The 24,220-nt window shown below is 52.5% G+C and overlaps 1 protein-coding gene across 2 annotated transcripts in view; it reads left to right on the top strand.

Moving 5' to 3' along the window:
• POLE (DNA polymerase epsilon, catalytic subunit) overlaps positions 1 to 24,220 on the top strand; it is a 29,451-nt gene that overhangs the window by 4,642 nt on the left and 589 nt on the right. For both annotated transcript variants that reach the window (XM_056334805.1, XM_056334815.1), the window contains 37 exons: positions 274 to 393; positions 1,188 to 1,320; positions 1,967 to 2,080; positions 3,003 to 3,215; positions 4,129 to 4,236; positions 4,954 to 5,082; positions 5,433 to 5,535; positions 5,630 to 5,776; positions 6,407 to 6,552; positions 7,460 to 7,608; positions 7,993 to 8,085; positions 8,338 to 8,482; positions 9,002 to 9,159; positions 10,665 to 10,860; positions 11,581 to 11,795; positions 12,086 to 12,188; positions 12,383 to 12,463; positions 12,536 to 12,658; positions 12,746 to 12,964; positions 13,288 to 13,497; positions 14,653 to 14,796; positions 15,145 to 15,285; positions 17,516 to 17,669; positions 17,757 to 17,863; positions 18,687 to 18,863; positions 19,235 to 19,458; positions 19,605 to 19,825; positions 20,419 to 20,623; positions 21,064 to 21,237; positions 21,531 to 21,656; positions 22,189 to 22,321; positions 22,435 to 22,618; positions 22,749 to 22,880; positions 22,987 to 23,180; positions 23,395 to 23,595; positions 23,877 to 24,002; positions 24,128 to 24,217. In XM_056334805.1, the coding sequence (XP_056190780.1) occupies positions 274 to 393; positions 1,188 to 1,320; positions 1,967 to 2,080; positions 3,003 to 3,215; positions 4,129 to 4,236; positions 4,954 to 5,082; positions 5,433 to 5,535; positions 5,630 to 5,776; positions 6,407 to 6,552; positions 7,460 to 7,608; positions 7,993 to 8,085; positions 8,338 to 8,482; positions 9,002 to 9,159; positions 10,665 to 10,860; positions 11,581 to 11,795; positions 12,086 to 12,188; positions 12,383 to 12,463; positions 12,536 to 12,658; positions 12,746 to 12,964; positions 13,288 to 13,497; positions 14,653 to 14,796; positions 15,145 to 15,285; positions 17,516 to 17,669; positions 17,757 to 17,863; positions 18,687 to 18,863; positions 19,235 to 19,458; positions 19,605 to 19,825; positions 20,419 to 20,623; positions 21,064 to 21,237; positions 21,531 to 21,656; positions 22,189 to 22,321; positions 22,435 to 22,618; positions 22,749 to 22,880; positions 22,987 to 23,180; positions 23,395 to 23,595; positions 23,877 to 24,002; positions 24,128 to 24,217 (5,638 nt within the window). The remainder of the gene's footprint in view (positions 1 to 273; positions 394 to 1,187; positions 1,321 to 1,966; positions 2,081 to 3,002; positions 3,216 to 4,128; positions 4,237 to 4,953; positions 5,083 to 5,432; positions 5,536 to 5,629; positions 5,777 to 6,406; positions 6,553 to 7,459; positions 7,609 to 7,992; positions 8,086 to 8,337; positions 8,483 to 9,001; positions 9,160 to 10,664; positions 10,861 to 11,580; positions 11,796 to 12,085; positions 12,189 to 12,382; positions 12,464 to 12,535; positions 12,659 to 12,745; positions 12,965 to 13,287; positions 13,498 to 14,652; positions 14,797 to 15,144; positions 15,286 to 17,515; positions 17,670 to 17,756; positions 17,864 to 18,686; positions 18,864 to 19,234; positions 19,459 to 19,604; positions 19,826 to 20,418; positions 20,624 to 21,063; positions 21,238 to 21,530; positions 21,657 to 22,188; positions 22,322 to 22,434; positions 22,619 to 22,748; positions 22,881 to 22,986; positions 23,181 to 23,394; positions 23,596 to 23,876; positions 24,003 to 24,127; positions 24,218 to 24,220) is intronic.

The raw sequence follows: 24,220 nt of genomic DNA, 5'->3' as shown, positions 1-24,220 counted from the left end.
TTGGGGAGGGGGGTGCAGGCAAGCCTTGGGGAGGTGAGGGGAGAGCGACCATGTGCCTCTACCTCCTGGTGCAGGATGTAAGCAAGCAGCTTTGCTTCTTGGGTCATGCTGCAATTCTGTCCTGCAGGAAGTTTTGTCAGTGGCCAGATGGCACGGATAAATCACAAGAAAAATTCTTTAGATAGTTTCTAGCAAAGCAGTTGCGAAACCGTTGTTGGAGGTGAAGGGAAATGGCTGTTCTGTTCCTTCTTTTCATGCTGCCTCTTTCCCCAGGCCCTTTGTAGAATCAAGAGCAGCAGCTCATGGAATTAATATGTATCAGGAAATTGGGTTTCAGAAGGACAGCCAGGGAGAGTACAAAGCATCCCAGTGTATCCACATGGACTGTCTAAGGTACCAAATGCTGCTCCTCTACTCTATAACTGTGTCTTTATTTCTTGAATTTGTATAAAATACCTGCACTTGTATTTGAATACGGTCCTCCTGCCTTGTTGGAAGCCTTCATGTTTCACACCTCCCTAGGCTGGTGTGATAGTCCATTTCATGTCCTACTTTCCCTTGGCACTGTACGTACTGCAGAAGCTGCTAAGCCTTCCCTGTGAAGGGCTGTCAGGGCTGACTCTCTCCCTGTAGCCTGCTGGTGGCTGTCCTTGGGTGTTTGAGGTCAGGTTTGGGGGAGTGGAAAAAGGGTGGGATAAGATCAAGCCATTGGAGTAGGGAAAGGACTATATCCTAACCCAGCCCCCACTACAGCTAGAAGAGGAAAGACACTTTCTGGGTGCATGGGGCAGAGAGAAGTTGGGGGGTTTATGTGGGTTTCCTCCACTGGAGCAGTGTCTGGACTTTGGAGAGTGGCTGGCTGTCCTTGCAGTCCTGGTAGTGTCTCCTCCAGTGGCTAAATGTTTAACTTAGAGCCAGTGAGGGAGCTGGAATGTGGTAATTCTGAGCAGTGATGATGGTACGGATAGCGGGGTTTGTCCTGGTTGGGATTTAAGTGCATTGGTAGAAATGTAGGATATCTGAAGCTGAGCAGCCTCTTACTCATCTGTGCTTGGATGCTCAGCTCTCGGCTGTCCTTGGTGAGAGGTCCCTTTTGCAACTGAGGTCCTGTTTGCAAGCCTGAACCCCTTTTTGAAGGGCAGGGCTGGTTTCTTTGCATGAACTGGTATTTTCATGGTTCTGTCCAGGTGGGTGAAGAGAGACAGTTACCTCCCAGTGGGAAGTCACAACCTGAAAGCAGCAGCTAAAGCAAAACTGGGTTACGATCCAGTGGAGCTGGACCCTGAAGAGATGTGCCGGATGGCTATGGAGGAGCCTCAGGTATTCCCTCCAAGTGCTGTATCTCCTCTGAGCAATTGGAAAGCAAGCCTAGAGCAACTGCAATATGATTGCATTGTTAAAGTGTTACAAAATGTTTTTGCTTAATGCAGTGGGTTTTGCGAAATTAACTGCCTGCCTCCCCGATTGCCAATGCCTTAGAAGCAGTTAAGCTTGTGGGGAGAAAGGGATTTCTTTGAAGTGTTTCTAGCACTGGCATTGAGCTGTGTATTTTCTGTATTTATTTACATCAAGGCAAAGTGGCAGGCACCACCTAAATTGGAAATGTCACAAAGAGCCATGATTTGCTGGAGGGACAAGGAATAGGTTTAGCACTCAAGGTGTCGTGGGCAGGGGATTTCTGCTGGAGCAGCCTCCTGATTCCCATATGAGCGGTGTATGTGCCATGAGCTTATCCTCCCCATTTCTTCTCATACAAAGCTGATGTATCATGGTGTAATTAGAGCTAGAGCAGGATGTCCTCTGAAGCAAACAGATTATTCGTTACTACCTAGGATATGTAGAAATGCACCTTTCCCTTCTTCCTGCCGATAACAATCGTGTCTAGCAGGAAGCAATGAAAGATTGTCATTGAGCTACTCCATCACGTGTGATTGGGATTAATTTGCCTCATACCCTTCCCCAACAGACCCTGGCCACCTATTCGGTGTCTGATGCAGTTGCCACCTATTACATGTATATGAAGTATGTGCATCCGTTCATTTTTGCTTTGTGCACCATCATTCCCATGGAGCCTGACGAGGTGGGTGCACTCCTGAAATGACGATTTCTTTGTTGGGTGAAGAGCCACATCTCCCACACCGCATGGCTAAGCCATGGACCCGACTCCCACTGCCTGGGCACTTTCCCATCTGTGTCAGGGAGAAGGATGGATTTGGAAGCTACTCCTTTCTCTCCATAGCCCCAGTGTGTTTTGAGAGATGTGTCTAAGAACAAGAGACCTGAGGGTCCACAGTAAAGGCTGGAGCAAGAATGTATGGTTGGTGCTACATGCTCAGCCAGGATTACTTGTAGTCATGCAAAGCTGGGTCTCCTGATGGCTGTTGTCAGCTGTTGGGAGGATGTGCTAAGCATGTAGGAAATGTCCCTCTCTCGCCATCTGGTTTAGCTTACAAAAGGCACTTGACAGTGGAGTAGCATCAGGAGATGATGGCAGCAGGGGTCTGGAGGTCTTTGCACTGTCCATTTGGAGACAATGCAAAGACTGGAGGTCTTTGCCTGCTCTCCTCCCAGCCGACACAAAGGAGTCTGTGTTGGTTTCTCACTTGCTCCCATCACATTTGCCATGGGCTGCAGTACTATCTGCTGCATGGTCGCACGTGTGTCACCAGCTGAAACAGTCTGGCTTGCTGATGTGGCTGTAAGGCCCATCTGGTCCCACCAGTGGTGGTACAGCACTGCTTGCTGAATCGAGTTTGGGTTGGAAGGGACCTTCAGAGATCGCCTAGTCCAGCTCCCTGCCACAGACAGGGACACCTCCCACCAGCCCAGGCTGCTCCCAGCCCCGTCCAGCCTGGCCTTGAGCCCAGCCAGGGATGGGGCACCCACAGCTGCCCTGGGCAGCCTGGGCCAGCGCCTCACCACACTCTGTGTAAAACATTTCTTCCTTATATCTAAATCTACTCTTCTTGAGTTTAAAACCAGCTTTGATGTCTCTCCTTCAGGTGTTAAGAAAAGGATCTGGGACACTGTGTGAGGCACTGCTGATGGTTCAGGCCTACCATGCCAACATAATCTTCCCTAACAAGCAGGAGCAGGAATTCAACAAACTTACAGAAGATGGTCATGTGCTTGACTCGGAGACATATGTGGGAGGTCATGTGGAAGCACTGGAATCTGGTGTCTTCCGCAGTGACATCCCCTGCCGCTTCAAAATGGTAAGGGGCCAAGGCAGCCAACTGTTGTCCTCACGGAATGTGGCAGTGAGGAATAACATTCTGCTGGTGTTAACATCTCCCGCGTGTCCCTGCTGGGCTTGGGCAGACCTTGAGCACCTGAAGCTGCATGGAGCTGGGCTGGGGAGGATGTGGAGGAGGCCTCCAAGTGGCTGTCTGTGCTTCGCTGGGAGAGCAGGTGTCATATGTGTCACGTACTGGAAGCAAGCCAGACCTTGTTGACAGCAAGGGAGACTAGCGAAGTGGAGGTTTGGGTCTGGTTTTGAGCCAGTGGTTCTTGGAAGATATGCCTCTGTCCCCTGTCTTGTCCTCCCTCTGTCCTTCCACCCAAACTAAGCTTCTTCTGAACCCTTCCTGGGAGTCTTTCATCTCTTTCTGGTTCATGCTGCTGTCTCTGCAACCTCCCCCTTGCCCTGCTTCACTGCTATCTTGTGTTCATGGACTCTTTTAAGTTTTCAGATGTGGTTTCACTCTCTGCTGTGAGATGCGTCACACTTAGTGTGAGACGCTTTGGTGGATGGTGGATATGATCTAGTGAATGATCACAGGGGAGCACATACTGGGTATATAAAAGGATCTAGACTAAGTCTGATTCTTAGGACCCTTGCACCAGCCAGCATACAGCCGTGAGAGGTGCAGCACTACCAAACACAAATGCAATTGGCTGCTCATTAGCTGCCCTCATCTCTTCCTTTTGTTGCTTTTTTTTTTTTTAAATCTGACCTGGTGTCGGTGGTCTCAGCCCTGCCTGTGTCTCAGTATGATGCCCTACGCTGAAGGGCTGTGCTTAGAGCTCCTCAAGTCAGGCAGAGACATGAGCAGCAGGGCAGGAGCTGCCAGCCTGCAGCTGGGGATGGCTGCCCATGGTCTCAGTGCCATTCCCATGCCCCTGCAGAATCCTGCTGCCTTTGACTTCCTGGTGCGGCGTGTGGAGAAGACGCTGCGGCACGCCATCGAGGAGGAGGAGCGTTTGCCGTTGGATCAAGTCACCAACTTCCAGGAGGTACGTTGCCTGTGGCATGGCTGGGCTTGGCAGGGAGGGCTGAGTTGCAGCTTTAAAGTGCCTGTTCATCTTCATTTTGTGCTCTACTGAGAGAGACCAAGAAGCTTATCTATGGGCACCTGCAGAGTAGATGGTGTTAAGGGATGTTGTAAGCAGCCGCCACCTCCAGCAGCCCTAGCCAGGACACCCCTGCCCAGGTGCTGAAGTCCACCCCGGGGATGCAGGGTCTCTGTCCTGGATGAGGGATGCGGTTCCTGCTTTCCTCTTTGCATGCTCAACCAGGAGCAAAGCTGTGAGACAGGATTTAGTGAGAAGACAGACCCCTCAGATATCCCAAATACTTATGTTCCTCTCATTCACGACTTCTTAATGGCTACAAAGCGCAGGTCACCCCTCTCCAAAGCTGAGCCTGGAGTTTCTTGGGGGGCATCATCAGTTAGTGACTGAGGACTTCTGGTCTTTGCTGTTGTCTCCTTTAACCCATTTGTACTGAAAAGGTCCTTGATCCGAGTAACCTTTAGGAAGTAGTTGCTCTCACCTTTCACAAGTAAAGCCTACCTTGGAGGTCCAAAACCAAACCTAAAGTACTGGTTGGTGATCAAGGAGTCCTTCCTTAATGCTGCTCCTCTGGTCCTTTAAATCCTTCCCCAGAGTCTGTCCCTGTCCAGGAGTAAAGGACCAAATTCAACAATTATTTGACTTTTTGTCTCGCCACAGGTTTGTGATGAAATCAAGGTCAAACTGAATTCCCTGAAGGATGTTCCAAACAGAATTGAGTGTCCCCTTATCTACCATCTAGATGTGGGGGCCATGTACCCCAATATCATTCTGACCAACAGGCTGCAAGTGGGTAACATCAACCTCATCTCTCCTAATTTGTCTTTCAGATGACCTTAGTGATCCCTCTGATTGGATCCCCTTAGCAGCAAGGCCTGAACTTCTGGCTCAGGGCAGAGGGATCCTATAAGGCTGGGTGTGAAATTCACTCAGGCTGCCGTGATGCCAGCTGTGCTGAGGCTGAGCTATTGTTTTTGTGGGTGTTGTGTTCCTGAAAGGTTCTGGAAAGGAATGCTCACCGAGTACCATCTCTGATGTTTATGTCTATGCTCTAGTGCCACCCAGCACCTGTGCTGGCATGAGTTGTCATTTGGAGAGCTGTCCCCTCTAACACCTTTGTGTCTCTTGCTCATGTCTAGCCCTCAGCTGTGGTGGATGAGGCCACATGTGCTGCCTGTGACTTCAACAAACCAGGTGCCAACTGTCAGCGCCGGATGACTTGGCAGTGGAGAGGAGAGTTCAGTAAGTACAGTAAGGACCGTGCAGTCCAGCCTACAAAGATGGAGACTAATTCCTGCTTCTCCCTTGGGAAACTGATGGCTGCCCTCCTCCGCAGTGCCTGCCAGCCGCAGTGAGTATCACCGCATCCAGCAGCAGCTGGAGTCGGAGAAGTTCCCTCCCCTGTCCCCTGAGGGAGCACCCCGCGCCTTCCACGAGCTCTCCCGGGAAGAACAGGCCAAATATGAGAAAAAGCGGCTGGCAGGTAAAAAAAATAATAATAATCAAGCTCATGATCTGGAGCAGTTTTGCAACCTAGACTGAGTGGTGCTTACCATTGATTACCTCTCTTACAGCTGTGGGGTGGGTTCAGACTGGGTCTGCTCTCAGACAGCCCTTCTCAAGGATGCTGGGGGCTCCTGTGTGCTTCCCAAAGAGAGGTCAGGCACTGGTGCCTGTGTCAGTTTTTCTCCTTTTGTCTGTTGAGAGCTGTGGAGCTCTCCTGTTGAGAGCTGAAACATGAATGACTTCTCTTTTTTTTTTTTTTTTCTTTTTTTTTTTTTTTTTTTTGGAAGGCTGCTAGTTTAAGCCTGTTAATGAAAGGGAAACATAACGTTATCCCATCACCTGGCGTGCTACTCTTCAGCAGAACCATCTAGCTGGCTAGGGGCAGAGCCTGGGTTTGTGGATGGGCCATACATGCATCATGAGTTTTTCCCCCACCTGTCCCTGTTTCTCCATAAGGAGGTACTGTTTTCCTCTGTGCTGGTGCCTTCCTTCCGCTCCCTTTGGAGCAGGACCATCTCCCTGCTTACCTGTGCCTGATGCTTAGATGTCTCCCTGTTCATACTGTGCCCATCCTTGAGAAGCTCCCTCTGCCTTTTCCCTTGACTAGATTACTGCCGCAAGGCGTACAAGAAGATCCATGTCACCAAGGTGGAGGAACGAGTCACCACCATCTGCCAGCGAGAGAACTCTTTCTATGTGGACACAGTACGAGCTTTCAGGGACCGCCGCTACGAGTTCAAGGGGCTGCACAAGGTAGCAAGCTCAGTCTCTGGTTTAACTTGTCTTGCTAAGGCTGGGGACCTCTTATCTCTCACCCAAGATCCAAGCCCTAAAGGATTGCTCTGTTCAGCCTTCGTCTTTGAGAAGTACGTGGTGGAGCTCCTGACAGCTGTGGCTGCTGCCATGGCATTTACTGCCTCTGTGGTGCTGTCAGAAACAAAGCTGCATCTCCAGTTTTCACTGGGTTTAGCAAATCCTCATCTAGTCTCTGTTGTGATATATCTGATCTGGCTGGGTTCAGTCTAGACCTGGCTTCTCTGCTTGTCTCTTCATGTAGGAAGAAAGGTCTAGACCTTGCGTTAAGGAACCGTTGATTCCAGGAGGATGTTCTAGTTCTCTGCTGATTTAGGTTCATGCTAGAGGAGACCAGGGCACATTATTCTTGGAGTGTGTTGGAGGCAATGACAAGGCCCTAGGACTCTGCCTCTGGTGGAGTTAATTAACAAGCCATTTGCTTTGTGGTTACTCACCGCTGCCTCTTCTGCCATGAATCATGGAGCTGGCCAAGAGGCTTTTTCTGCACAGGTGGTTTTGCTATTTAGCCAGAACATCGTGGGCTGCTGCATGCAGCATGTTCAGTTCTGGCCTGTGCATGTGGCGCAGCACAGCTGATGCAGACAGGCAGTGCTGCTGGTGCTGATTGAACTCTGATCACAGCCAGATTACTATTGGTGCTGCAGGTTCCTCCTACTGTGTGGCAAAGTGCCTCTGGCCAACTCCTGCTCTGCTGCAAAAGAAAAGGGAATGTTCAGCTCATGCTACTGATCTTTGGCAAAGATACCATTCTAGAGTTGTCATGCTATACTGGGACAGAGGGGGAGCCGGTTGGATACCACCAGTAGCGATGTGTGGGATCATCCTGACTGCCTGTGGCTTGCAGGTGTGGAAGAAGAAACTGTCTGCCGCGGTGGAGACAGGAGATGCCTCTGAAGTGAAGCGCTGCAAGAACATGGAAGTCCTGTATGACTCCCTGCAGCTGGCCCACAAGTGCATCCTCAACTCTTTCTATGGCTACGTCATGCGGAAAGGGTGAGTCTCCCTGCTGGGTGATGCTGGGGTCCTCTGGAGAGGACCCTTGGAAACTGGGATTGTTCTAGGGAGACTGTCACTTGCTGCTTCTGCAGCACCAGGATGAAGGTGAGTGCTGCCTGCAACACTCTTCTCGCTTCTACCAATGACTTCTCATCCTAGAGACTCCTGCCAGACATTAAGTGTTGGGCATAAGTGATGGGAAGCCTGTCTGTTAGTGGGTGTCCAGCTTTTCTGAAGCATCATAACTAGGCCAAGGAGAACTATATACTGAGGGCCAGTGTTGATGGGTTTCTTGCCCTTCTTACTCTGGAAGTCCTCCTGCCCTTTCTGTAGCTGGGTTTGGGAGGGAGTGCTTCATGCTCTTCATTCCTCTGCTCACAGAGCTCGCTGGTACTCCATGGAAATGGCTGGCATCGTATGCTTCACAGGAGCGAATATCATCACTCAGGCCAGGGAACTGATCGAGCAGATTGGGTGAGTATGTGCTGAGCTGGGGAAGAAAGGTCTGTTTGCATCTGGGACAGATCTGGGAGCACATTGAGCTTTTATCAGTCAATGTTGAAGATTCAGATTTCTGGCACTGGTGTGGTTATTCTGTTGTATTGTGAGGGTTTGCTTTGCAGAAGGGACCAAGTGGATGAAACAGGCTGCTTTTGCCTTTATGTGGGACACAGAGCTGATCCTCACCCATCATACGCTCTCCTGACAGTGACCTTCCTTCTTTAGGAGACCTCTGGAACTGGATACTGATGGGATTTGGTGTGTCCTCCCCAACAGTTTCCCAGAGAACTTTGTCATCAAGTCAACCAATGCCAAGAAGCCAAAGGTGACAATCTCCTACCCAGGTGCCATGCTGAACATCCTGGTGAAGGTGAGCTTTGTACCCATCCCGGCCAGCTCTAAGTCTGGGGAAAAAGGAGGTGGAGGACTGATGATGGAGGAGGGCCTCTCCCATCTCTGCACCCTGTGTAGTGAGTGGGACGTTGGGGCTGATGGTTCTGCTTGCTGCACAGCTGCTCTCTGCCCCAGAGACCACCTGACAGCAGAGGGAGAGGCTCTGATGTGCCTGCAGCAGAGAGGGTGGTGTGTAAGAGGCCAGGGCTGATGCATGCTCACCTGTGCAGGCTGGGAATCTATACTAGAGCAAGGTCCAAACCCATCCTCTGCTTGCTCCAGGTTCTTTAAGACAAAATAACATAATTTTAGGGTCCAAAGCATTTTTCTTTTCAACAGGCAGGTTAGATGTCTTGATTTTTGAGTCCCAAACTGTGCTGTAGCTTTCAGAGGGGTGGTCAGTGTTCCCTTTGGGCAGGGTGTGCCCAGGGGGCATCTCCTGGTGTAACCAGCCCAGCTGTTGAGTGAAGCTGTTCTCCTGGGGCTGTGCCCATAGGAAGGCTTCACAAATGATCAGTACCAGGAACTACAGGACCCAGCCTCTCTCACCTATGTCACACGCTCGGAGAACAGCATCTTTTTTGAAGTGGATGGACCGTACCTGGCCATGATCCTCCCAGCTTCCAAGGAGGAGGGCAAGAAGCTGAAGAAAAGGTGAGACTTCAAGCTTGAAATATTATCAGTTTCCCCAGGTAACAGATTGAGGGTCTGTTTCCCTTCATGCATGCAGGGTACGTTGGTCCTTGCATCTGGAGCTGGCAACATGCTTGATTTGCTGGCTTTAAATGGGAAGTTCCTTACACTAGATTGTCTTTGAATCCAGTTATACACTTGCCTCCAGTGCCACGCTATGGCAATAAATTCTAGAAGATAACAGCAAACCAACGTTTCTCCAACTTGGTGACCAGACATGATCTCCTTGTTTGGCTCTGAGGTGTGCTGGAGAACTTTGACTTTCCTTCTGAGGACTTCCAATGCTGTTTATATTGAAGTGAATCCGTTTAAATTCACCAATTCCTGCCTTCCCAGCTCTCAGGAGTTCACAGACCTCCAGTAATGCTTCTCCTAGATGTTTCCCCTTCTCTGTCTGGAAGAAGGAACAGGTCCTGCCGTTATTGTCAATTTACTGGGTAGTTGTACTCAAACTTCACTGATCTCCTCCTAAATGGGAACACAAGCTAGAGCAGTAGCAACCACTAGCTGGAGGGGTGCCCACAGACCTGGGTCTGGCTCCCAGAAATGCTCTCTGCCCTCCTGCACCCTCTGTCCTTACAGCCTTGTGCTTAATGCCCCCTTGGATGAGCTTCAGCACCCACCATCTCCTGTCGGTGCCTTTCTGCAGGCAGCGATTCCCTGCCACAGGAGTTGAGGTCATGCCAGGAGCTGAGCAAGCTCTGTTCTTAGGAATGTTCTCTCGGGGGCCCGTTGGTTTCTTTTAGTGTGGGGATGATAGCAAGTACATTTATTTATTGGTCACTCTCCAACTAAAACAGCCTGGAGGTGGCTAGCAGGCACCATGGTCAGTGAAGGAAGAAAAGGCTGTGCTCACAGGAACGTGGTCGGGTGGGAGAAGGGCTGGCTAAGTGATACAGGCTTGAGTATCCCTTCTCTTCTCTTAGCTGATGCTCCCATGCATTTTTTCTTGAGATGTACAAATATTTGGGAGAGCTGGGAAATTAAAGGGAAAAAAAAAAGGGGGGGGGGGGGGGGGGGGAAGATAAAAGGAGAGAGGGTGTAGTGTTCCTGTAGTCATGTCATGGCTACATCCAGTTTCCTCTGAACTCCTTTGCCAGTGTGTGAGCTGACAAAGTTTCCTTCTTTTCTCTAAACCTCTTCCTAATGTCTTCCTCCATCCATTTCCCCACCTGGGGTCTCGCCTCCCGTCCTTTAATTGCATGCATTAGGATCATTCTCCCAATGTGTATGGATGAGCTGGGGCACAAGCTGGCATGCTTTTGCAGACCAAGTTGTAAGAGTGGGTAGAGCACCTCTAGATGTTCCAAGATGATCCTAGTGTTGAGCAGTGCGGCTCTGCTGAACGCGCCAGGTGGCAGCATGGTGGCATGGGGAGAAGCATCCTGGCAGGAGGGGCACCAGTGGCATCCTGGAGTATGTGTCCCTTGGTGCAGGCCAGGTTTTGCCCAGGCTCTATCCCCTAGGTATGCAGTATTCAATGAGGATGGGTCCCTGGCTGAGCTGAAGGGATTTGAGGTGAAGCGCCGGGGCGAGCTCCAGCTGGTGAAGATATTCCAGTCTTCTGTATTTGAAGCCTTTCTCAAAGGCAGCACCCTGGAGGAGGTCTACGCTTCTGTGGCCAAGGTGGCCGATTACTGGCTGGATGTGCTCTACAGCAAGGTAAGCGCAGTTCAGCATGTCTGTGCTCCCAAGGTGGAGCCAGAGAAGAAGTGGCAGAGCTAGTCAGGCACTGTGGGGAGGGTGGACTTCACTTGTGCAGAGTGGTGGTCCGCTGTGCCTCTGATGGTCAATTCCATCATATTCCTGCTGCTTCGGTTCTCTAGGGCTGCCGTCTTTCAGTGTGAGGGCTCTTCGTTCGGGTGTAACTGTGGGTGAGCAGTGTCCTTCTGCAGTCATCTCCTTAATGGAGCTGGTTTGGTGGCCCTCGTACCCCTCAGACACTGGCTGAGAGCATTTGCTGAGGCAGGGAATGACGGAGCCACTTGCCTGGGGAGTGTTTTATGAGAAGCATGGAGCCATCAGCTATACAATAACTGGGGAGAGCAAAGAAAATGTAAGAAACTGGGGGGTGAGAGAGACTGAGAGCGTGGCTGGGTCCTTCCATTTTGCAGTGACCTTGTACAAGTTCTTGGTGAGCCTAACTTGTGTGTGCTGCATAAAGCAGTGCTGCCACCCCTGTGGCATAAACCGATGCAAGCCTAGGATCCATGCTCTCCCTTTTCGGTAGGTCACGTCATGTCAGCAGCTGCAACAGGGAACAATTCCCAGGTTCCCCGTAAAGAGCCACATTGGCTGGGTGCAAGCACTCCCCATATCTGACAGCAGCAAGGTTCAATCATTAGGTTCTCACTAGCTTTGTGGTTTTTTCCTCCCCCTCAGGCTGCCAACATGCCTGATTCGGAGCTGTTTGAGCTGATCTCGGAGAACCGGTCTATGTCACGCAAGCTGGAGGACTACGGGGAGCAGAAGTCCACCTCCATCAGTACTGCCAAGCGCCTGGCCGAGTTCCTGGGGGACCAGATGGTGAAGGATGCAGGGCTGAGCTGCCGGTTCATCATTTCCAAGAGACCAGAAGGGTCTCCAGTCACTGAGAGGTAACTCCGTCTTGAAGGGCCCAGGATTTTTGAGTGTGGGTGCAAGCAAAAGGGGAAGGGCAGAATAGCAGGAGGCGAGTGAGCCAGGGTGGCGTGGCCAAGCAATCACCCGTCTGCCATCTCAGACTGAGCAAGGCTAGTGATGAGTACTGCTGTTACGACCACTGCGTGGTGGTCTCACAGGGGTAGGAAGAGAAGCTTTGGAGGGTCTCTGCAGGCTGGGAGAAGGGATAATGTGCTGCCAGGACCTTGCTCTGGGTGGGTAATAAGTGCTTCACTGCCTTCCCCAGGGCCATCCCTCTTGCCATCTTCCAAGCTGAGCCCAGTGTGCGCAAACACTACCTCCGAAAATGGCTGAAGAGCCCTTCGCTGCAGGACTTCAACATCCGTGCAGTGAGTGGCGCATCCCTGCAGGTGGCCCCTGCTCCAGGACAAGGGCTCATCCCTTCAGGGGCCCAACCAGGGCAGAGGCTACTCATGCTTGTGAAGTGGGGTGCTGGGGGTGGGGGTCCCAGGGAGATGCTGGATCCTGTGTCTAGTGGCCTGCTCAGCTTTCTTTGCTACCTGCTGCTCTGCCTTCTTCACAGATCCTGGACTGGGACTACTACATTGAGAGACTGGGCAGCACCATCCAAAAAATCATTACTATTCCCGCAGCCCTGCAGCAGGTACAGAGATGTGAGGGGGCAGGAGGAGGGCTTTGGTCAAGGGGCTCAGTGTGATTTGGAGATGCTCTCCAGGTAAAGAATCCAGTGCCACGGGTCCGGCACCCAGACTGGCTCCACAAGAAACTCCTGGAGAAGAACGATGTGTACAAACAGAAAAAAATCAATGAACTCTTCACTTCCGAAGGCAAGAGACAGGTAAAGAGGGCAACAGAAATGTGCTGGCTGTGCTGGTGGGGTTCTTCTGCAACCCATGTCCTCCTCCTTTTGTCCTTGCTCCCTCAGGTCCTTGCCAACCAGCCCCCGGAGGGGACACCCAGCTCACAGATGGGTGACATAGAGGACTTTGGGGCTGCCAAGACCTGTCAACCACTGGTTCCCATCACAAATAAGCGGAAGCGAGTCCCTGAAGCAGAGGAAAGCCAACAGATGTCTCAGTACCTGGAGATGTCCCAGTCCTGGCGAGAGATCCTGGGTCCACCTCCGCCCCTGGGCACAACCAAGGTAGGTGAAGCAGACTGGGGAGGAGATGTGCAGATGGGGCTGTGCTTGCCCACCCAAGCAACTTGGCTGCTGCCAGGAACAAGATGTGGGTCTCCTGAAACCTTCTGCAGGCACATGGCTCAGGGCTACAAGAAATATGACCAGGAGATGGAGAAATATAACCACTGATGGAGAAAAGGCGGGTGGGGGTGGCTTCACAGCTAGGGCAGGAATGTGATGTGGGAGTGGGGGATGGAGGGCTCAGTTGTATGACGTAGTACTGTGGGGCTGGGAAGCCTGTGTTGGTTTCTGGCTCAACTCCTGCATGCTGTCACCCTGCTCAGGACGAGCAGCTGGTCTGGCTGCGTTACCACCAGAAGAAGTGGGAGCTGCAGGCGCGGCAGCGGCGGGAGCGGCGGAAGAAGCAGCGGCTGGAGGACAGTGGGGTGACAGCAGGTGGAGGAGTGGTCCGCGATGCTCTCTCCAAAGGGCTCAGTAGCTACCTGCGTAGGACGGCACGCAGCATCCTGGATTTGCCCTGGCAGATCGTGCAGGTACTGGGGAGGGGACCTACCGCAGAGGACACCCTCGGGGCTTAAGCCCTGAGTTTACACTGTGTGGCCAAACAGTGAAGTTCAAGGACTGCTGACCCCAATGCCACTCTGGTGTTAGCCCAGCTGGGGCGGCAAAGCCTCAGGCTCACGCATGTCTGTATGGAGCCCACATGGTCATTCTTGGGGTGAATCTAGGACATGTGTGTAGATCTGTCAGTGGGGCAGCTCTGGTTCAGCCTGTGGACAGCACTATGCAGTAGTCACAGAACCACAAAAACACCAGCTGAGGTTGGAAGCAGCTCTGGGGTCCATCTGGCTGAACCCCCTGCTCAAGCAGGGCTACCTAGAGCCAGTTGCCCTAGACAGTGTCCAGATGGCTTTTGAGTACGTCCAAGGTATGAGACTCCACAACTTCCCTGGGCAACCTGTGCAAGGGCAGAGGGAACCTCCTGTGTTCGAGTCTGTACCTATGGCCTCTGGTCCTGCCACTGGGCACCAATGACAAGAGCCAGGCTCTGTCCTCTCTGCACCCTCCCTGCAGGTGTTCATGTAGATTATGTAGATTGATGAGATTCGTCCCACCTGAGCTTCCTCTGCTCCAGGCTTTCCTCTTATGAAAAATGCTCCAGTCCCTTCTTCATCTTTGTGACCCTTCACTGAACTCTTCACCATGCCCATGTCCCTCCTGTACTGGGGAGTCTAGCACTGGGCACAGTGTGCCTGTGATGGACCTAGGATTCCAGTGATATCTGGAAGCAGCCAACGTACAAACGCAGAGGTAGGGTGATGCCATCCAGGCATTTTCACAAATCCTCATTACGCATGGCCATCTGATCCCAGCCCCTTGTCACTCACTTCATCTTCCAGAAGGGCCTTCAGAGCTGCAGGCAGCTCTTGTGCAGGCAAGAGCCTGAGGTGGCATGGCTGACTTGGCTGACATCAAGGGTCAGCTTGAGTTGGCTGGGCCAGCCTTAGCCTGGGATAGTAGCAGGACACAGGGACTCCAGCGCTGAGATCAATGACTCTTCAAGCTGCCTGCTGTCTTTGTGGCCACCAGTGGCCATATAAATCCACATAGTGTTCCACAGCTTAGATGTAAGCACTGGCATTGGAGCTCCCTGCTAGCTCTTAACTTTGTACCCCCGTGTCCTGCAGATTGCTGAGACCAGCCAGCCTGGGCTCTTCAGGCTGTGGGCGATAATTGGGAGCAACCTGCACTGCATCAGGCTGAGCATCCCCCGTGTCTTCTACGTCAACCAGCGTGTCCCAAAGCCACAGGAGGGAGCAGCCTATAGGCGGGTGAGGACCTGCCCCTTCTGGAAGGGGAGACAGCCACCTGTGATGACATAAGGTGTTTCACCTCTGCTGCGAGCAGATACTACAAGCATCTGCCTTGGAAGGCCTCACTCTCCCTCTCCACAGATGTACCTCATCCAGTCCCCCTGCTAAACGCAGCCTGCCCAGAAGGCAGGTTGTGGGAATTTGTTACATGCATGAGTGTAAACCACTGATTTCCTTAGAAGGGAGCACCAGGAGCTGGGCTGGCTCAGACCTCTGCTCCTTGCAGCCTTTAGAAGTACCCCAGCTCCTGGCAGTGGTGCCACATGGTGTGACATGCCCTGCTAAGCGCCTCCCTTGCCTTGGCAGGTGAACAGGATCCTGCCACGCTCAAACATCGTTTACAACCTGTATGAATACTCTGTCCCAGAAGACATGTACCAAGAGCACATCAATGAAATCAATGCAGACCTCTCTGCTCCGGACATTGAGGGAGTGTATGAAACACAGGTAACTCTTCCAGGTGCTTGTCTTTAAGGGTTGCTGAGTGGCAGCTCATTAGCCTGAGTGCCAGTGGTGCAGGAGGACACCTGGCACTTAAAAATTCAACAACTTGGTGAGATACCAAGAATCAAAGACCCTGCACAGCAGAGTACTGGGGAATATACTCACGTTTGCATGGGCAGAGATACTGCGTATCAGCATGTGGCTTAAGGCATGTCAGGGAAAGGGGGTTCGGTTTATTTGGGGGAAGGCAGGCATTTAAGCAGAAAGAGTGATCTTCCTCCAAACCAAACCTGCACCATGCTGCTGGTGTTTGAACCAGAAAAGATAAGGGATATTTAGAGTATAGATAGGGGAAAACCCAACATGTGTGGAGTCATACCTAGATCAGGGTGCCCTGTCCCCTAAAATGAAGTTATAAAAGCTTTAGAAAGAAGAACAGGATAAAACTTGAAAGTTTGGGAAGAGCAAGAACAACCTAAACAAAGTTCAGCACAAAGCAATCAAGCCAAAATTAAATTTACCAGGGCTATTAATGCTGAAACCCTGAAAATGAGAGTGGGAAACTGGAGTACCTGCTCCTAATGAGGACACTGGTTTGTTCAGCAGCTCAGAAAATCCTGGTGACAGGAATTTAATCAAGATGACATTGTAGCGCCAGGATCTGACATACATGGAAGTGGCGGAGTAGGTTGCACACCATTTTAAGAGTGGAGCTATATATTAAAGGAAGCATGACAAGTAAATTTGCTACTGAATTGAAACTTAAAATTATTATGGATCAAAAGTCTTTGCCTAAGTGGGACAAGCTTGGTGTGAATGGTGCTGCTATTAGCTACAAAATGCTTTCTGAGATGCAAGAGGCTGCAAGGGCAAAAATAACATAAAGTTGGAAGACCAGCTACCAAAGTTAGTGGTATAACCTGGGAAGTGTTACAGTGGGGCATGGTGAAAGAAACCCTTTTTAGCACTTTACTGCTTTTAGAAAATTTGGATAAATGTCCCACAAGGCAAGGCACAACTCTTAGTTTAGTAAGCAGTGCCCAAAATTTATTTCAAACTACTCTGCCAAAGTGACATGTACACAAATTCATCATACCTGCAGGAGATCTTCTGGTAGCAAACCCAAGTCCTCTCCACTACCATAGTGTTTAGCAAGTGGGGCTAAGTAAAATCAAGCAGCGGCTAGCTAAGAGGAAATTAAAATTATCAACTGAAGTAAAACAAGGAGCATGAAGATATTTTAAACATGTAAAAGGGAGCAAGATGATTGAGGGGCTGCAGCATGTCTTGCAGGGGGAGGCTGAGCAAGCTGGCGCTGTTTGCTATGGAGGGGAAGATGCTCAGGGGACCTTCTTGATGGGAGGAATAAAGAAGCGGAGCCAGACTCTTCTCAGTGGTGCACAGGGAAGGAGTGGCAGGCAGTAGGCACAAACTGAAATGTGTGAAACTCTGTGTAAGCATCAGAAAAAACTTCTGCGATGGTGGTCAGGCAGGTAGCCCAGAAGGAGATACAGAGAACCCAGATGGACACAGACCTGGGCAAGGAAAGACCTGTCTTGATCTTTAAACATCTGCAGTGCAATTCTGAGCACAGTCTCCAAAAAATGTAGTGGGATTAACAGAGGAGAGTGGTGAGGAGGATGCGAGGATGGGAACAGCTTCCTTGCAGGGGTGGGGCTTAAGGACATGGGAATGCTTTGGCTTGCTAAAGAGATCTGAAAATGGGGGATGTGCTCTAGGGGTCTATAAAGTCAAAACTGACATGAGGGAAGCGTGATTAGGTGAGGAGCGTTTATGGCTTCTTACAGCAAGTCATTCAGGTGCCTTTTGCAGCAGTGGAGTTTGCAGCTGTAGGGTTGATTAAACAGGGCAAATCAGTGGTGGATCTCCCTCTGTGCCAATTATTTGGTGGTTCAGGTGAAGGTTTTGTCTCAAAGGAGAGCCAAAACACAAGTTGCAGATCTGTGAGATTGCCCAGATAGCCACACATCCTCCAAAGTACCTGCTGCTGCCCTTGATGGTGGGATCCGAAGCTAGGTAGGAATGCAGGTGAATTAAGAAACCTGTTCTGTGTCTCCAGCACTGACAAGGGTGATAATACCAAACTCATGCTGGAGGCACCTCTGGTATGTCCTACCTGTGGCTTTTAAGCTGTGTCATTCTAGGCTTGAAACACCCAAAAGGACTTTGGTAGCGGAATGTTGTTCCACCGTGTCTCTCCCCGTTGTTACAGGTGCCACTCCTCCTCCGTGCCCTGATCCACTTGGGCTGTGTGTGCACAGTCAGCAGGCAGCTGGTTGGGCACCTGGCAGGGCGAGAGACTGAAACTTTTGACATTGAGCACCTGGAGATGCGCTCGCTGGCCCAATTCACTTACCTGGAGCCAGGTGAGGCACCCTGGGAGAGATGCTCCTGGCACACCTGGGACCTGGTGCCCACGGGCACCACTGACACTGTATGCTGTGTCCCCCTAGGGAGTATTCGTCACATCTACCTCTACCACAGCTTCCAGGGCAGCAAGGCACTCTTGGGTCTCTTCATCCCCTCGCAGCGCAAGGCTGCTGTCTTTGTGATGGACAAGGTAAGGTGGGACTCCAGAGGCTGGGGGACTCGGGATGCTGGTGGATGAAAAGCCAGACGTAACCCGGCAGGGTTTGCTGGCAGCCCAGAAAGCCAACCATGTCCTGGGCTGCATCCCCAGCAGCATGGCCAGCAGGGCGAGGGAGGGGATGCTGCCCCTCTGCTCTCGTGAGACCCCACCTGCAGCGCTGCGCCCAGCTCTGGGGTCCCCATCAGAGGAAGGACGTGGACCTGTTAGAGGAGGGACACCTCCTGTGAGGACAGGCTGAGAGATTTGGGGTTGTCCAGCCTGGAGAAGAGAAGGCTGCAGGGAGACCTTAGAGCAGCCTGCCAGTGCCTGACGGGGGCTTATGAGAAAGATGGGGACAGACTTTTTAGTAGGGGCTGTAGCAATAGGACATGGGTTAATGGTTTTAAACTAAAAGAGGGTGTAGATTCAGGTGAGATAAAAGGAAGAAATGTTCTACTGTGAGATAGTGGAACACTGGCACAGGTTGCCCAGGGAGGTTGTAGGTGTCCCATCCCTGGAAGGGCTCAAGGCCAGGCCGGACGGGGGGAGCTCTGAGCAGCCTGATCTAGTTGCAGATGTTCCTGCTCGTTGCAGGGGGGTTGGACTAGATGGCCTTTAAAGGTCCCTTCCGACCCAAACCATCCTATGATTCTACCCTGGGGGTCAGGCAACAGGAGATTTCTCCACGCATCGCACATCCCTGCTGCAGTTTGGCAGGACTAGTGGAAGGCATCACATGATATACAGAGGGGAGAGGACTGCGCAGGCTGGGGTCCCTCTCCCCCAGCTCCAACCTGGTCCCCCTTGGGTGCAGGTGCGCAGCAACCAGATGCCGAATCTCACCACCCTGTTCTCAGCGGAGCGCAGTGCACTGCTGGAAAAGGTGGGTGAAGACCTGCTGCCCCCAGACAAGCACACCTTTGAAGTGCGTGCCGAGACCGACCCCAAGGCCATCTACAGAGCCATCCAGCGGCTGCTGCTGGGCTACAAGGTGAGATGAAGGCGTGAGGAAGATCCCCATGGGACCTTGTCCACGCAGGCATGTGGGAAGGGGAGAATGCTGTGGAAGGCACTGGTGCACCATTTCCTACAGCGCCTGTATGTAGCTGCTGGCCCGAAGGTCAGGGTTAGAAGTGGGTGTTGCTCAAGGGCTTTGCCTTGCTTGGGCTGGCTTGCCTAGGGTAGTGCCAGCAGTGAGGTTACCTCAGCATCTCCCCTCATCCCTGTGCTCAGCTGGAGAGCTGGTTGCATGGAGGTGGGTGCTTCAGAAGTGCTGGGTTGTGCTGTCCCCACCATGAGGTTTCCTGCTGAGCAGAGACACTCGCTGGAGAAGTGCACCAGGACATGTCCTCCTTCATGCAGGACGAGCACCGGGGCCCCACACTGGTTGCTGTGCAGTCTAACTGGGACCTGAAACGGCTGGCAAGTGGAATCCCCATCATCAAGGAGTTCCCTTTGGTCCCCATCCGGCTGGTAGATGACATCAACTACTCGGTCCTGGACTGGCAGCGCCATGCTGCCCGCCGCATGATCCGCCACTACCTCAACCTGGACACCTGCCTCTCCCAGGCTTTCGAGATGAGCAGGTGCCTGGGGTGGCCATGTTTCCCTGGGGCTGCTGTGCCCTTGGTGGGACCACAGGAGGCTGCCTCATTCCTGGAGAGGACAGACGGGGGCCCCTGTCTTTGCAGCAGCGCTAAGCCCAATGACCATTTGCCTGTCTGTGCCCCAGGTACTACCACATCCCCGTTGGGAACCTCCCTGATGACATCTCTACCTTTGGCTCTGACCTGTTCTTCTCACGCCACCTTCGTCGTCACAACCACTTGCTGTGGCTCTCGCCCACGGCCCGCCCGGACCTGGGGGGTAAGGAGGCTGATGACAACCGCCTAGTCATGGAGTTTGATGAAAGAGCCTCCGTGGAGATAAACAACCCTGGCTGCTACTCCACAGGTGAGGAGGAAGTAGGGTGGTAGCACTGAGTAGGGGCAGAGCTGGATCCTGCTCTGCAAGCCCTGTGGAGGGATGGATGCAGTCTCTAAAGAGTCTCTGTGTTGACAGTGGTCCCCAGCAGCTTTAAAGTTGCAGCAGTGATGTGGGCAAGGGGCATGTCCTGGGGGCAGGGAGGTCTCACCTGCAATTGTGTGCAGGCACCTGAATACACGCTTTTTCCCAGTTCATGGCCACGGACAGCAACACAAAGACCACCTGCAGTGTGTCAGCCCAAGGACAGACTAGCTCAGCTGGTAATACCTGGTTGACCCTAGGACAGGTCTCTCTCAAAGGGAGAAGCAGCTTGAGTGGTAGTCAGTTCTTCTGAGCTCCTCTGCTGCAGCTTCCAGAAAAAAACCCAGAGGGTTAGCAGATCTTGTTGAAAGACAAGTGCTGGTCAACACAGTCTAACCTGTGAAAGCATCTCCCCACTTGCTACAGCAACACCTATAGATTACCCTTATAACTGTGAAAAGCACTTCTGGCAGAGGGGCAGGGAGGATGTCCTCGTTTGTTGTTTGCCCTGCCTGCTGAGAGGTTGTGTTTGCTGTTAGTGTGTCTGGAGCTGGACATCCAGAGCCTGGCTGTAAACACAGTGTTGCAGTCCCACCACATAAATGACATGGAAGGAGGCTCCAGCATGAGCATCAGCTTTGACGTGATTCAGCAGGCATCCCTAGAAGACATGGTGACAGGGAACCAAGCTGCCAACATCCCAGCTAGCTATGATGAAACTGCCCTGTGCTCCAACACTTTCAGGTATGGCTCTAGAAGCTATCAGGAGATGGAACACCTGGTCTCCATCCTGGCAGGTCCTTTTCCAGGGTCCTGTCTCTCATTCCCTCCAGACTTATGCCAGCAATGGGGCTTGTGGAGTGCTCCCAAGTATAAATTCAGATCTCGAGGGCAGGGCAGGCATCTTCTCCAACAGGCTTTTGAAGATCCTGGGCTCAGAACTGCTTGGTGGCTCAGCCAGCAGATGTACAGGGATGTTGGTGAAGACTTTGTCCTTTCTTGTTTCTCCTTTCTTCATGCTCCACCAGGTTATAGAGGCACATATTTACCCTGTGGCTCATGGGCCAAGGGCTCACATGTCTCTGCTCTGGGTCCTCCAGCATACTGAAAACATGTTCCTGTCTGGAAGGGGGAAGGGGTTGCTCATGGCTGGTGGGGTGATGCTGGTTGCTGCTCCCTGGCAGGATCCTGAAGAGCATGGTGGTGAGCTGGGTGAAGGAGATCACGCAATATCACAACATCTATGCAGACAACCAGGTCATCCACTTTTACCGCTGGCTCCGCTCTCCTTCTTCCCTGCTGTATGACCCCGCGCTGCACCGCACACTCCACAACATGATGAAGAAGCTTTTCCTGCAGTAAGTGAGACCTGGAGCATGCCAGGCTGGTCAACGCAGAAGGGACAGGTGTGGCATTAGTGACCAGGGTGCTGCTGGCACCCACAATCACTCTCTGCCACAGCCTCCAGAGAGGTGGGCAGTAGGCTGGGCCTCCCATACTGTTCATACTGTGTGGTGAGCTCCTGTGCATGCCATCACTGATATGCATGACTCCTGACTGGGCTGGATCAGCATGTCCTCCAGAGGTTGCATCTGCTCCTTGGTCTTTGCTTTCCTGCCTGCTGACTCGTGCTATTGTGCCCTGCCTGCAGGCTGGTGGCCGAGTTCAAGCGTCTGGGCTCCTCAGTGGTTTATGCCAACTTCAACCGGATCATTCTGTGCACCAAGAAACGGCGCATCGAGGATGCTATCAGCTACATGGAGTACATCATCAACAGGTGGGATGTGCTTGCCTAGCTCGGCCTGGAGGTGAAGGCTTTCAGATGATGGAGCTGAGGCGGGGCTTGGGGCCAGGAAGGAAGATGCTGATTTTTTTGCCTTCTGATGTGCCTCAGCACTGAACTGATGGGGGTTTTTTTCCTTTGGTGAAGCTACTGAAGGGACAAAGCTTCCCAGTTTTCTTGCTGTCATGCCTGGAGTAGGGAACTGTCCCTTAGCTGTCCTCTATAGGTAATATTCCAAGAATACCCATAGGATTCAATCCAGAAGAGACCTTCAAGAGAACCTAAGGTGCCCAGCACCTCATCCCCTAGCTGGGTCTCAGCATCCCAGCCATGGTGCAGGCACCAGAATAGGGACCCAAGATTCCTTGGGCATGGCTTCCCCTGGGGTGCCCAACAGCGGATGGGAGAGGGGAACCCCCTTTCTCCTTGCCAGCACCACCTCCTTCCCAGGCTGTTCCACAGAGAAGGCTCCGAACTACTAGGGACAATGCCAACGCTGTGGCTGACTGCAGTCTCTTTCCTCCAGCATCCATTCCAAGGAGATCTTCCACTCCCTGACCATCTCCTTCTCCCGCTGCTGGGAGTTCCTGCTCTGGATGGATCCAGCAAATTATGGAGGTATCAAAGGAAAAGTGAATCCTTGCATCCACTATGGGGAGGTAAGAGACAGAAAGCGGTCAGTCCTCCCAGAAGCAGGGTGCTGGGGGCTGAGCTGAGTAGGGAGGTGCTGGCTGGGCATGAGGAACTACTGTGATGTCACTGGCTCCTCCAGAAGGACACCAGCAAGAGGCAAGCATCGGAGGAGGAAGACAGCGAGGAAGAGGTGGCAGTGGAGGAAGAAGAGGAGGAGGAAGGGGAGCCGAACGTGGAAGAGCAGCTGGAGAACAGCTGGAACATCGCACAGTTCCTGCCCCAGGCTGCCTCCTGCCAGAGCTACTTCCTGATGATCGTGTCAGGTGAGCTGTCCCAGCGAGGGGAGGGGACAAGGGGATGGGGTTGCTCGTGCCTCCCTGGTGCCAGGGAGAGCCTGCAGCAAGGTGGCTGCTGGTGTGGGCTGGAGCTGGAGCCTTGCCTGTTTCTCCCCAGCCTACACTGTGGCTGTGTACCACAGCATGAAGGAGGAGCTGCGACGCAATGCCCCTGGGAGCACCCCCATCAAGAGGAGGAGCACCAGTCAGGTGTCCCAGGAGGCACTGGGGGAGATGGGGGCCATGCCTGGTGAGTGCTGAACCATGGGGGTAGTCCTGGTGCTGGCAGAGCCACTCACCTTACTGTCCTGATACGCCATCATACGGCTGAAGCACTGTCTTCTCTGTCTCTCTAGGCATGATCGCTTTCTCGCAGGACTACGTGGCCAATGAGCTCACCCAGAGCTTCTTTACCATCACCCAGAAGATCCAGAAGAAGATGGCTGGTTCTCGTAACACCAGTAAGCCGTCAGACTTGTTCCCGGTGCTGCCTGGCTCCTACTTGCCACTCAACAATCCAGCTCTGGAGTTCATCAAATATGTTTGCAAGGTCAGCATGGTGGGCCAGGCCCCCTTTCTAAGGGTTTGCAGCCAGGGCTCAAATTCTGGTCCTTGGCTATGGCTCAGATTTGCCACGGCTTCCATCCAGGAGTGATCTACAACCAGTTTGTCTTGCCCATCCGTATGAGGTCACGAGGATATGAGCTGTCCCAGTGAGGACACTCTCCTCTACTGGTAGGCTCATCTGGCTCTTATTCTTGTAGGTCCTATCCCTGGATGCCAACATAACCAACCAGGTGAACAAACTGCGCCGGGACCTGCTGCGCCTCATCGAGGTGGGCGAGTTCTCAGAAGAAGCCCAGTTCCGGGACCCTTGCCGCTCCTATGTACTCCCTGAAGTTATCTGCAGGAACTGCAACTTCTGCAGGGACTTGGACCTGTGCAAGGACCCTGCCGTCTCCCAGGTGCAGCCTCTTTTCCTGGGGACACCAGAGGCCCCAGCATGGCAATGCTGGAGGCGGGTCAGTCACATTCCCCATCTTCTCAACACCAGAGTTGCAGCTCTGCTTGCTGCTGGTGATCAGCTTCACCTAAAGGCTGTTTTCTGTTCACCTCCTTTTCTAGCAGCTCAGGTCTGAGCTGAGCACCTGTGGCTTAGGCTGATGCTGTGTCCTCTCCAGAAACTAGACACAACATCTCAGTGCTTGGGACTCTTGGTGCTCAGCTCCTTCCTCTTTGCCCTTAGGATCGGTTGGTGCTGCCTGGCTGGGTCTGCCCCAACTGCCAGGCACAGTATGACTTCGATGCTATCGAAACAGCGCTGGTGGAAGCCCTGCAGAAGAAGCTGATGGCCTTCGTGCTGCAGGACCTGGTGAGTGTAGGGCTTCTCTACTCTGCCCCTCCCCCTGGCTGGTTGAGGCTGGACACATTCACTTTGCCCCTGGCAGAGGGGCTTGGCCTCGTCTCCTGTCACACCAAAAACTCCTTGGCCACCAGGTGTGCAAGAAGTGTCATGGTGTGAAGGAGACACACATGCCCGTGCACTGCAGCTGTGCGGGAGACTTTGCCCTCACCATCTCCTCCCAGGTA

Source organism: Falco biarmicus, chromosome 1, assembly GCF_023638135.1.
Source record: "Falco biarmicus isolate bFalBia1 chromosome 1, bFalBia1.pri, whole genome shotgun sequence".
Taxonomy (NCBI): domain Eukaryota; kingdom Metazoa; phylum Chordata; class Aves; order Falconiformes; family Falconidae; genus Falco; species Falco biarmicus.
Note: the sequence above shows the minus strand (reverse complement) of the source record. Positions and strands in the feature narration are given on the sequence as shown.